We start from the raw sequence: 14123 nt of genomic DNA, 5'->3' as shown, positions 1-14123 counted from the left end.
ATAAACCTGTTGTACGGAGGACTACCCTGACTGCGAACACTCAAAATTGGATATACCCGCATCACTCGAAGCATACATATGTGTTGTATAATTCTAAGCATACATTTAAAAAAGCTAAAATTGATTGTTTATATAAATGTCTCCTGAAAAATAAAAATTAAACCAAAAATTAATTGGCTAATGCATGTCTAGAATAGGTACGAGGTTAGTGTAACCTTATGATTCAGAAGACGTTATGATACATCGTGCGCAAAAAGATAAGCATTTTAAAATCGTAACATTTGTCACAGCTGTTATTTTTAGAAAGGAAAAAGCGAAGCGTTTTGTTAGGGGTTACTGGGGCACTCAAAAACTTTCTTCTTAAAACTGCTGCAAATGTACACATTTTACGACATTAAGCGCATGTGTATATACTCTCTCTCTCGCTGTGTATCTATACAAATACACACATAAATTCATGTACACCTCAGAATCTATCTATATATATAATTCTCTTCTTCGAGCCGTTAGAAAACAAGCTGCAAACGCTCTCCCTACCTCCCCACCCCTACATGGTTTTAGTGAGCTGTGTTCACTCTAAATGTTTACAAGCAGAGCCAACGATTTTAAACGTAGGGGGGGGGGGGGAGGAGGGGGGGAGGGAAGGAAGGGGGGGGGGTTATGGTCCTTAACGAGCTACTTATAGTGTTTTAAAGAAATATTTTCAGTGTCAGCGTTGGTACTGTCGAATTCACAAATTATGAATTATTGAAAATTAGAAACAACTAAATAGCGGCGTATGTTATGCCGCGGGCCGGCTCGTGTTAAATACTACGAAAACTACGTACGTCGCGAGAGGCGGGACCGAGTGAGGATTAAAATGGTAATGAGGAAGTGACCTGTAAAATGTGTGTCACTGGTCGACCTGTTTACCGTGAATTTTTTTAATAAGACATAAAATAATGACGTCTTCAAGGGTGCGGCTAGATGCTATCTACTCAAGTAGTCAACAATAATACACCTGTGCTGAAACGTTCCCTTCACTAAATTCTTGAGTCTGTGTAGCCAGAATCAATTATATTTACTTTTAAAAGCACCGAAATCAGCACCCCACGTAGTACCAACGGGGAGAGAGGACAGTTGGGTTAGCTGGGGGAGGGCTTGGAAACGTTACACACCAGTGAACATGTATAGAATCCAGAAAACGCCGGATCAAATTATACACTATGTCAACTATGCATAAAACCAAAATTATGAGTAGTCGTGCTGAGGATTTTTTATATTTTACTGATGTTTTATCTATTTTCTATAAATCCATTTAAAATCTCCAACTGTTTAGATTTGTAAAAGATGTAAAGCGATCAGTTTTACACATCAAAGGGCTTTATGGAGGCTTTAACTTTTAACTATGAATGCGCTATTGTATAAATGGGCAAAAAAAGTAATATATAGAACGCCAATAGACAAAAAAATAATTCCAACCTGGGTGGAATGTCAAGATTAACTTTACCACATTGAATAAATCTACTAGTTACCACCCAGTGATGGGGGAGATTACTTTTTAAATACATAACATGTTCCCAAAAAAATGTTTAGTAGACCGTGTGTGCGTCTGTGTCAATTGTAATATTTATGAATTTATGCTAACTTTACAAGGTATTTACATCTCAGACTATGCTAAAGAAGTAATAATATGTTTCAACAAACATAATTTTGACTGTACAAAGCATAATAAAATATGGGATTCGCCTATCGAACACAAAAAACAAAGTATAACAAATTCAGACAAATATTTACAAAATATTGTTTTTAAAAACACACACGCTTAAACGAAGGAATGTCAAACTTTAACATGCTATTTAAATCTATCTAGAATGCTTATAGAAAGGTTTAAGGTGGTTAAATATTGATTTTCTTTTTCTATACCGACAATGTTTTGAATTGACTAATTTATAAAGAAAATCAATCCATCTATACCCAACGTTTTTTTTTTCAAAAAAAAAAATTAATATTAAAAAAAAACAAACGAGATCAGTTTTATTTTAAAATAAATTCGTCCACAAACTTCTTACAGACAGATCTATAAAGCAAGGAAAATATAACGTGCTAAGATCGGATGGCGTGTCTAATCATTTATAGATCTCTCGATGTGAGATTAAAAAAAAACTGAACCAAAAATTACATGTTTTCCCCAGAAAATGATGAGGTTTCTAGTCTCGGAATGGAACAGGGGAGTTTGAAATAGCAACTCCTGGTCCCGGCTATCATTACTGAAAATGCCACTGACCTTTACACATTTCCCGGTGGTCAATGATGCAGGCAAAACGCTTTGTGTTTTATTCTATTCTTATAACAAAAAGATATCTTAATAAAATTCAGGAAAATATTATAACATTTTTTAAAAGCATAGGACGAGAAATGCTGATGCAGAAAAATTGAATACGGCAAAAATATCTTGATCTTAATAATTACCGAGCTTCTTCAGCTTCTTCGCTGTGAACATGACCTTTTGTAAATGACAGTGTATTATTTTAGTCACAGAATATGAAATCGTGACAGGAATAATGAACTTAAAATGTACAAGATTTAGAAAGAAAAGGCAGAACAAATAAATACAACGTTACCGTTTTTGAGTTTCTTTAAAAGCCATGCCATTTTAAAAATATTGTATAGTATAACTAGTGGAAACTTTCAAACAAAGGAGACGCGTTTAATTATTATACGGGAATATATACAAAATGAGTCTGCTAATGAGTATATCTTACCATAAATGCTTCTCTGCGATTGTTTATCTCCTTCACAATTATAAGGCGCCAGTCTTTGACCAGCCGGCCACTGGTATGTATAGTTGAAATTGTAGAGAAACATACTATCCATGTCGCTACCGAATATGTTTAATACTTCAGAGTCACACAATCCATACTGTACAAAAGGTGTGTATTGTAAAATTCGTCTTATCTGTTTTTAAACGTGGCGTCCGATAAGGCAAATCCTGGCAATGACGCAACAGAACTTTCTCCCAGATAATGTATCCAGACCAAAAGATCCAGTACGGCAAACAAGTCTAGCAGTGTACAGCAGGAAAGGTTTTCCCCGGCTCAACACATAGTGTCACGTATCTCCCTCACAAGAATTAACTGAATAACAACACACAAATAGAATTCATAACTGGAGAGAAGCTTCGCCGATACTACTTAAACACATTCATTAACCCTATTAGCAACAGTATATATCACTTAAACGTATGTTAGCTACATAAAATTATGCCTTCGCGGCGAAAGGTAAATATTATTCCAGCTTTCTATCCTAGATATTTACCACTCTAGAGTATAAACAAAGTCATGTTTCATTGGTTGCTTTATATATAATTCTTAACAAACAGTTAATTGTTTTAAAAGGGGGAGGGATGAGATCTTTACACTGAAAACAAACACATTTGTCTTTGATTCTCCTTATCTATTCAAAGTTTACAGTAGGCTTAAGAACAGTAGCCTAACAATTTATGAACGCCAGTTTAAAAAGAAATTATTTGTTTAAAGAGTAAAAAGTTGAACTTGAACATCAATAACACTAGATCTAGTCGAGTCTAGATGCTAATAATCTACATTGTTTCCCTTTTAATAGATACTTGTCTCCATTAACAATACCGCTTGTATTTTGCACTGGCCACAAGAGACAGCTTCTTTCTGTTTTATAGAGCGACATGAGTTTAAGACAACAATTAAAGTTGCAATGTTTAACAGATACCTAAAAATAGTTGTTACTTGTCTTTATAGAAATTGAGAGATAAGTATCAACCGCCCCAACGCAATGTTTTATTTAGATCTATTGCTTTGTTTACACCATAAAGTAAGGACGTCTCTACAATTTTGACCCAGGAAAAAAAGGGGATGTATACCCTCGTGTGCTGCATGCCATTAGCTACAAACTCTAGTTACGATATATCTGCACCAAGCAAGTGAATTCGGTATCAAAGCCTGAAGAAATGGACATTGCACAAGTACTGCCACTTAACTGTGTGTACTAAACACTTGAGACTGTACTTACCAGCCTATAGCTTAAAATATAACCTTAGCAACTTGTAATACCAATAAGAAAAGAAGCTGGTGCTTTCCAACACAACACTTAATCATAATAAAAAAAAAACAAATAATTCCTATAAATCAATAACAGTTTTTAAAAATTGACGAACAGAAATATATTGATTGAAGAAAAAAAACACGCACCTAAATTGAAATATTACTAATGCGAGATAAACACTAGCTAATAAACAAGATAACAGTCCATGAAAAGAAACTATTTTGCGCGAGCTAAATCAAGACGTGTCGATCTCCCACGGAGCGTATGTAACTATAACACCCTATGCGGCCTATACGGTGTGACACCAATAGTTATATTCTTAGGGAGTTTATTTTTAAACTAATGGGAATGCGAGGGCCGACACGAGGTAGTGGCGAGGACAAAATAAAGACAGCAGGGCGGAACTGCTTTAGTCACTACTTATCGTGCACCTCTCGTCATTTTAGAGACTAGTCACATTGCACAACGTAAATAAATATCAACACTTTGCTAAACACGAGGGTTAGATTATAACCATGAACTTTCAAATAAAAACTTAAACCTTCAGTCGTATAGTCCCGATAAGTTTAATTAATTAATCAGATTTTAAAAAGATAATTTGTACGTCTGATAAGGTAATAATGGTTTGGCTAAGAAATGTGAAGTTTGTACGATAAAATACTTAAAAAAAACTTTTTAAAAAACCACGTTTTTCTTGTGGACTAAAAAGTAGAAAATAAATTTTCATACATTTGATGACAAAAAACGTGGGTACGTTCACCATCAAAGTTCCCGACCCATCTGCCCGACCCACGTTTTTTGTCATCAAATGTATGAAAATTTATTTTCTACTTTTTAGTCCACAAGAAAAACGTGGTTTTTTAAAAAGTTTTTTTTAAGTATTTTATTTTCTCCTTTTTAGTCCGTTGCTACACATGAAAAACGTGGTTTTTAAAAAAGTTTTTTAAATAGTTTATTTTCTACTTTATCTAATGACTTCATTAAGTATGACTTGACTAAGTGTTTATAAATACACGGACTAAAAATCTTGAGCGACCAGGATTCGAACCTGGGTTGTCTCGGCCACAACGCGAAGTACTAACCACTATACGATCACGGCCAGCGCGCTCACATCGATTGGGGCCGAAGTAACTGTGTCTATAGGCCTCCAGTCTTGTCGGTATCTTTAGAAATCATGTCCTCAATTTTATGGTCCTTGGGGCGTAATTAAATTAAGCTAATTACGGTCTCTTATTGCTAGTTTTTATGATTGCATCTGAAATTGTTAGGCGAAAGTAGCCTACATGCCAAATTTCAGATCTCTAGAGCAATCAGAAGTGGGCTAATTTTCGATGTCAATTTTAACAACAAACATCCAAACAAACAAACAAACGCGAAGCTGAGTTAAGAAAAACGTGTTAAAAAAAACGTAATGCTCACACATACATCAACACCAATGTAAAAGCGACGCCAAAAAAGAAGGCCAATGACCGCTAACCAAGACAATGTGTCACAAGAACAAGAAATTTACGACCAAAACACAAAGGTGAAGAAAGTATAGAACCAATAATTAAAAATACATTTCAGACTTGTATTCAGACACTGACTAAGTGAACTCTATTGAGTTAAAATAAGAATATAAATCACAAACGTGGATGTGTAAGGGGCTACCTGACAAACTAGGCGTGTAAATCACACAGCAAGGAGTTATGTTGACAAACTGATTGTGTAAATCACTGAAATGTTTGTTCCTCGTGTTTCAAGGTACCAGGATAAAACGGCGACCGTTATCTTAATTTATCCCATCATTTCACGTATTGACGTCAATGGGTGTTAGCTGTCAGCAGGGGGTACTGACTTAGGGCACTCTCCGTCGGTAATTCAAACATCCAAGAGTACAGAAATAGCCAGGGGGGAACACCATGTTCAAGCTACCTTCTCCCACCGTGTCCAACAAACGAACCTGCTTGACTTCTCAGCTGGCGTAGACACCCCACCTCCCCCACAGGACAAGCGGTGACAAGTTCACCAATCATCTACATAATCCCTACGTTTCTCGCGCTCAACACGTGTGTTTATGAATCCTTGAGGAGGAAATAGATTTCTAAAGACAGGAAAGACAAATGTGATATTCATCAATCAAACAATTCTTCTATTTACCCACGTTGAAACAACTAGCTGTTTTAAAAAAAGTCAGTGTGGGAGATCGCTCTTTGTGGTACAACAAGGTTAGGGTAGACATCAAGATAGAACTTTGCTGGAGAAGTTCCGTAATTTTTGCAACTCACACCCCTAAAGTCTCCGAACACGACCCCCCCCCCTGACCTGATTCTGTTATCTACCACAGTGAGTTAGCTGACATCAAGATTTTAAACAATTTTAAAAAAACTTAATTTAAACCTTAATGTGATATGTGAAATAACAATGTTAATTCATTCCAAAAGCAAGTGTGACACCATGCCATTATCTCTAATGTACACACAAATCCACGATCAATTAACAAGACAGTCCAACAAATTGTCCACCGATGTTTGATTAAAGCTGTATACAGATACAGGACGAGTGCGACTAGAACAGGTCTATTTTTGTCCACGAAGTTTGTCCTACTTCAAGCACCATTCCATGACCGACTAGACTGCGTAATGCATTCCACGCTTCGCTGCCTTCTCTACAAGGAGCATTCTTTAAACTCAGGTGTGGTGTTATTTCTATTGAGTATATTAGTAATGTCCCAGTACCCACAAGAAACCTTATTTACATTTATTATCTGTCGATTCAAGCTGTCGTTTTATATTATTTATAGCAAACACTACGGTTCAATAAACTTAAGTTGCCTACTTTTAATTTTTTACACCTACGTTACACTTAAGGAGATATTTATGTGAGAATAAAATACTGTTTTTTTTTCTCTCAATACACCGGGCGTCTGGTAGTAACTTAATTTTCTGAAATTTTCTTTCAGAGTTAAGAACTGAATAACAAGTCTTAAAAGCATACAACTGTAGGCGAGTGTCAAGACTCATCAGCGGTGGTTTACATTGAAGTGGTTTAAATATGCACCTAATTTAAAAATAGTTTACCTATACCAGTAAAAAAGATCGGTAAATAATATTATTAAACATAAGAATTTATGAATAATAACGTATTATATCGATTACATTTTTTTACTGAATGTTTAGAATCCACCAAATGTCTGAGATAATATGAACATTCAAACACGAGTCTAGATTTGAAATTCCAGTTTTAAAAATGCATGCACCGTCACTAGACGGTTAAAGGAATAAAACCACAGTACTAAAAGTTTAACAGCAGTCGGGTTAAATAAAAAAAATTAATTAAATTCAAAACGTTCTAGGATCTCGCTTCTTCTTACGTGATTTAAATAGGCGACTACGACACGAAACCTAAGGTGGAACATTATAAATACTGGATAAGTAATCCCTTTTTATGACAGCTAATCCGTCAATACTTAATTGCGTTCGGTGTCGAAGCCGTTCTATTTTTACTTCACAAACAGCATAGAGAATCCATTCGGCGCTCGATCTATTTTAAGTGTCACTCCAGTCTCAAGTGCAGTATCTATTATTTTGCACCAGCTTACGTCCCACCCAAACTACTCGAAAATGCCGACATACACCTAACTTTAGTTCTATACCCATCTATATAAAATAAACTTCTAGGGGCAACACAGCGGAACTCTATCAACATTCTTTCGGTATTTATATAAACAAAACAGGTGCTCTTATACCACCTGAAAAATACAACTATAACTTTAACGCAGTTATTTAATCGTTTATTATTTTATCTTTCTATTTACCTTAGTGTCATTAAACGCATTACTTGTAAGAATAATGCTTTGTTGTTTTTTTCCAATCTATATAACTGAGAATTGCGTCGTGGCAAAACTAAGTGTATGTAGGACATGTGATAGCTATTGGAGTATTCATTTTTACACCCCAATTCAGCATAAATTATTCGTTCGAGAGAAGTGCTTTGTTAGAACAAGATTCTTATCTTGGCCCATATTCTAACACTAGGCTACACAATCTGTATATGGGTTACAACTTGACTTCAGTTCTAATCACATTATTTAATCCAGTTCGAATCATATTACTTCTTAACGTGATCCATTTTAACATCACATAACTTCTTAACGTCATGCAGAAAAAAAGCAAAAAAAAAAAAAAAATACATAATTAAAAATAACGAATTCTATTCTTTCTCTAAAAAGCTAAGAATAAGAAAACTAAAACAAAAAGCTTTACAAGAAAGGAGACAATAGAAGCATCACAATCTACAAGAACCTGTCTGACAAGCGAATACACACACTATGTGTTTAAAATAAACGTATTACTGATAGCTATAAAATAACAATAGGCCTCATTGTTCACACGGCTGGGTTTAACGTAAGAAGAGGAAAAACCGTCTGGATCAACAGAGTAAAAATGTATTCCTACAGCGTATGTAGGACGACGCCAAACGCAAATGAAAGAAGACGTGAGATGATCATTCGAAGGTAAATTATCCAAGATTTGTGCTTAGATCCAACTTCCATCTCTCACGTCACAAAGACAGAAACAGAGTCTCGTTTTTGTGGACTTCAACGTGACTTAAATACAAACACTGCGCAAAGAATCAAGTACTGAAAATGCAACAGGGTTCAAAGGGAGTATTTTGGTCTAAATATAAATCGCACGTAACAATAAAGAAACACAGTAGCAGATTAGTTAATGAGAGGAACAACTCTCTCAACTTGTTTATAAAGTTTACATAACTGTTACCTCCCATTAAATGAATCTTTAGTACATAATCACATTTACCTTTCTTGACTTTATTTACGACAAAAATACCCGCATTGTACTGGTGCGCGCACACAAACACGTGCCACATTAAACACACAGTAGCCTCGGCTTTGGATCAACCCATCCTTTGATCCAATGTCTACACAACTATGATTGACAACGATTTCAAAAAAACCCATGTTATATAAAAGCAGTAACGAAGAGGCTCACCTTTCCTTGCAAGCTGTTGTTGGTAGGTGTTCACCTCCATGGCAGTCTCATGGGGCGCGACAGGATCTGGAGGAGTAAAGCAAAAGTTTAGCAGGAAGTCAGGAGGGAAATCACATTGGGTAACCCAGCATCCACACATCAGGGTCCCATCTATTTTCGTGTTCCCGGCTCGTTCTATCACGTGTTTACATAGCCACTGGAGCCGACCAAATTACCTTTAATATACGACCGTATGCTTTGTATTTTTAAATTACATATATATATATATATATATATATATATATATATATATATATATATATATATATATATATATATAGATAGATAGATAGATAGATAGATATATTACTTTGAGCTAACAATACACAAGTTCAAACGAATATTTATTTTATAATACTCGAAAAGAGAAAAATATAATCTTTTAACAGACGGCTATTTCACTAGTTATTTTAGTCAAAGTATCACACGTGCTACCGCCAAACGGATTAACATACAAACAATACTTCGCTGTGCGCTTTGGGTTTAAAATTTGGAAGAAATGTTACTTTATTACAACAGGAGCAAAGTTGCGATAGTCGTTTTCAAAGCCTGAAAATTTATTTTCAGAACAATGAATATGAAATTCATTGAAGATGCATTGTATAACTTTGTGAAAGACTTTAGATCAAATTAAAATATATTTGGACTATTAAAATAATTAAATATTTTAGTATTACAAAGTAATCGAAACTCAAAAGTTTTTTTAGATCAATCGTGCAAAGTATACTTTTTTTTAGATCAATCGTGCAAAGTATACTAGGTGAAGATACGCAAATACAAATGTGACAAGTTAAGCGATTTACGAATAACTTACCTCTGTAAGACAAGCGTAAATAAGAACACATAAATCTCGAGAGGGTTAATTCCAAAATAAAGTAAAGCAGAAATCCAGTAAGAAGCACTTTGGCCTCAATCAACAGTACCCTACAATAGTATTTCACCGTTTCATAGCTGATGCAGAAGGTAGAAAAAGTTTCTGGTTTTCAATGTGCCTTCTACACTCTACAGTGAAGTTGTGAAGAGAATTTCAAGGCGGTGGTCAGTGTTAACATACAAGCCACGCCCAACTTATCAGAATATACACACAAAAATAAAAACAATTTTACAGCCAACAGTTTTAAGCTAGGCTAACTTTTTAAAAACGGAACAACCCCACCCCCTCCAGAGTAATAAGTAAATTATCTAACCTCTTCGTTATAAAAAAAAGAAAGGTACTTTCAGAAATATAAATATAAAATAATGTTCTGATCTAGTTATTAAAAAAATTAATTACATTTTATAATACAACCAACAACTCATTAAGGAGTCTGTTTTAATATTAAAAGTAACATTCCTAAATGCACGTGCATAAAAAAGCACGTGAGTAGCACCCAAAAAAAATTCACTGGATAAAAAAGTCACGCACTATTTGCATTTGTAAGAGGGTGTTGAAAGCTAGTAAGTCTAAAATAAATATCTACTGGTATTCTTACAACTACCGTTGAAAATAAAAGAACCAAACACTATAAGAAAGTCGAGCGGCTTTGGTAGTGTTTGGGCTAATAAATCCATGAACGACACAAAACAAAATATTTAACCGAAAAAAAAAGCAAAGAAAAACATCTTTTGGCCTAAACCTCGACATAGGGAGAGCAGGCTGACACAGCTCAAACATCAACAGTCCAGAAACAGCTGTCTTCCACTCATTCCATACAACCCGTCACCCCTACTCCCCGCGTCAGAATAGAATCGCCCTGTTCGCTAGGGACCTGGCAGCCGTTTATTTTGAGCTAAATTTAGGCCTAGTTGGGCTATTTTTAGCGAGTGACCTTTTCTCTGGTGGACGGAGAGAGCGGAAAAGGTCGATACGAACTTGGGTTGGGGGAGAAAAACGCGACGATGCGATACGAGGCAGGACCCAATCGATAGTGAAGTAAGAGTTTCACTCTAATATCCAGACTACGTGAGAGGGAAAAAAAATAACGGACCGGCAGCGTAAGAAGGCGGCTTCTATAAGGGAAAAAGAAAAGTAGGACAATTTACAGGGGAATTTATAATACGTTTATCAACATACAATGTTTGGGGGGGGGGGGGGGGGGGATCAACACCAGCTTTTATTAATAGAATAAACTGACTCAAAAGTTTTAAGTAGCCGTGCTGTACGAACAAAGAAGGCTGAATAATAATTTGAAGATGCTCCAGCAAGGGACGTCACCAGAGTCACAACCAAGGAACAATAATTAACCGACGGAAGCTATTCTCGAACTCGCCTACGATTTTGAAGATTGAAGATTTTTTTTTCTTTCTTCGGGAGATAGAATCTAGATATATTTGAACATTGTGTTGCTATTTCTGAGAAGTCATTTTGAAAAAAACTTAGCATAGATGACGCAAGTTGTTGATGCTTGTTGTTTTATGAAGTCGGTACAATCGTCATTTCTCTTATAGCTTACTACTGGCTACTTGAGTCCGGTGGTATAAAGATACAAAAATAAACTGAGCTAACCATTGACAATAATCTTATTTTTTTTCTTGGGTTCCAAAAGCAATATTTCAAAAAGTGTTTTACAGTTATATTTAATATAACGTTTAACACGTGCCACGTTGAAACTTTACACACACACAAACACACACACACACACATATATATATATATATATATATATATATATATATATATATATATATATATATATATATATGGAGAGATAGAGAGAGAGAGAGAGAGAGAGAGAGAGAGAGAGACCAAGAACATTCTCAAATTACAGTTGTTTATAAACAATCTCAAGTTGTGAAGTGCGAACACGACTTGATTCATCAAATCATAGCTTCAAATACTACTTTGGGGGTGGGGGGGGGGGGGGGTAGTGGAGAGGAAAGGAGGTGTTGTAATGTTGAACGGTTCTACACAGTAACTAGAACTTCGTCCTGTTGTCTGCCGAGTAATTCGTGTCAAACACCCAGAAGGTGTAAATTTAGAAGCACATTATTCATCACCAGTTTGTAGCGGCTAACTTAATTGAGAACAACCATTATCATAACACCCCAAACATCTGTCTTTCATCCAAAGCGCTGTCAGACGAGATTGGCGGCTATTTATAGCTCCTTGTTTGTTAACATCTATTTTTAGCCACAGTCATTCTTTACTTAAGAGTGCATACACAATACTATTTAGTCAAAAGAACGTTAACACGGTGAATCGATAGTAATACACTATTGATGAAAACGTACAATTTTAGCAAGATGATTTACATAGGGTTAAGGGAGGCAAACAGGTAATTTTAATATTAGAGATACCCACCCAACCATTGGCCTAGTAGTAAGTGCCCACAGGCTATAGTAGCATGCAGTATAGACTAGTACACCGAGTCAGATAAAGAATGGAGATGAACCCGATTCGAGACATGTCTCACATATTAAAGTACCCCGCTGTTCGCCTTACAAAGAAGCGTTTCTTTAGGTACGGAATTGATCCCAGGTTAGACAAAAATAGGATACACAAAGTTTTAACACCAGGTGGGGGTTTAAAAGGCCGACTACCACTGGGACAGACTCTACAAAAAAATTATAAAAATGTATGTAAAAACTGTAATGGATACGTTGATATTTCAACCTTTTTAAAAAAAAAATAATTCAATTACCTCTACCATTTGCCAGCTTTTTTTTTTTGTTTCTCAGATCCTGAATCAAACCAAACTATTTAGCTTTTCTGTACACAGTGTATTTTCTCTCTTTTTCACCTCCCTTCATGTCTGCTATAAACAAAACAACCACCTGATAGGTAATGGAACCGATTTCGAGAGCTGAAAATAGCCCGCACGAGAAACTCCAAAGTCGTATCCCCTTCCTATGCACCTTCATGGGCGGAAAGGTAAAGGGCAAATGGAGGGGGGCTAGACCACAAGTGTCAGTAAATATATACACTAATAATTAGAGAAAAAAAAAGATCAATAAATGCACACACACATATAATTGCAATTAAATCTACAGCGAAATCTAAACATTTTAACCACGGTATACATTGGACAGAATTGTTTAAAGGCAATGATTTCTATCATAACAAAATGGTATGATATAAACAGCGGAGAAAAGATAGTGGTATCGTTTATGGAATACCTTTCTAAATACATTACGCATAAGTAATAGTTAAATAGTATGCATGTAGGTCCTTACAAATAGTTTTCTTGTGTAATGTGTAAACAAGGGGCGCACAGGTACAAGTTCAGTTCCACAGGTAGTGCGTAACCAAGGTAGCCACCTCTGAACTAGTACGATGCTTTATACATTCCAGAACTCAACAACTTTATTTTGAGAAGGTCGTGCCCACATTTTTTTCTTTATTTAAACACTGTTATTATTAGACTAAGTGAGTTCTGAGAGACACGAAAAAGTTGGCTGGAGGGTTACCTGTACACTGAAAGTAAAAGCTTCAACCCTTTAGACTTTTTTAAGGGTGTAGTTTTGTTACGTTTGGGTAAGCACGTTTTATGGCAGGAAGGGGGGGGGGGAGGGGATATGCCATACCAAAGAAGATTTGAAATTAAAATCCACTCATAATTTAATTTCTATACCAACGCTGTGATATATAGTCGCAAAAACCTTTATATAGAGATAACACTAGTTAATTGAAAACGTTAAGAGAGACTAAAACAAATTGCATAAAACAAGAAAAAAAACGGAAATAATACGGAGATCAATCCACGGGAAGTGAAACATAATGGAATTTTATTTTCCTGAAATTTGAGCCTTCATGAACTATATAAATACACGTTAATAAATACTTTAAACGGGAGAAGGGTTACAAATAATTAAAAAAAAAACAAGAGGAAGTACTATATATATATATATATATATATATATATATATATATATATATATATATATATATATATATATATATATATATATATATATATATATATATATATATATATATATTATACACACACGAAAACTTCTTGCACTTTTTAAAAAGAGAACAGTATATTTTCAGGGTTGGCAAGGTACAAAAATAGCTCTTCAGCACCCCTCCCTGAGTCCTAATGCACCGAGCAT

At 35.3% G+C, this 14123-nt stretch overlaps 1 protein-coding gene across 9 annotated transcripts in view; it reads right to left on the bottom strand.

Annotated features, from left to right (window-relative positions):
• Positions 1-14123, bottom strand: part of LOC131956882 (histone deacetylase 4) — a 67826-nt gene that overhangs the window by 34615 nt on the left and 19088 nt on the right. For 7 of the 9 annotated variants that reach the window (XM_059321494.1, XM_059321498.1, XM_059321496.1 and 4 more), the window contains exon 4: positions 9051-9116. In XM_059321494.1, the coding sequence (XP_059177477.1) occupies positions 9051-9116 (66 nt within the window). Of the gene's footprint in view, positions 1-2744; positions 3117-4205; positions 4299-9050; positions 9117-9903; positions 10078-14123 lie in introns of those variants that run through there. The other 2 variants (XM_059321500.1, XM_059321499.1) reach the window with 2 other exon arrangements.

The sequence above is a fragment of the Physella acuta genome, unplaced genomic scaffold, assembly GCF_028476545.2.
Source record: "Physella acuta isolate Inbredline_101_S28 unplaced genomic scaffold, ASM2847654v3 ptg001182l, whole genome shotgun sequence".
Lineage (NCBI taxonomy): Eukaryota > Metazoa > Mollusca > Gastropoda > Physidae > Physella > Physella acuta.
This window is presented reverse-complemented; position numbering and strand designations above follow the sequence as displayed.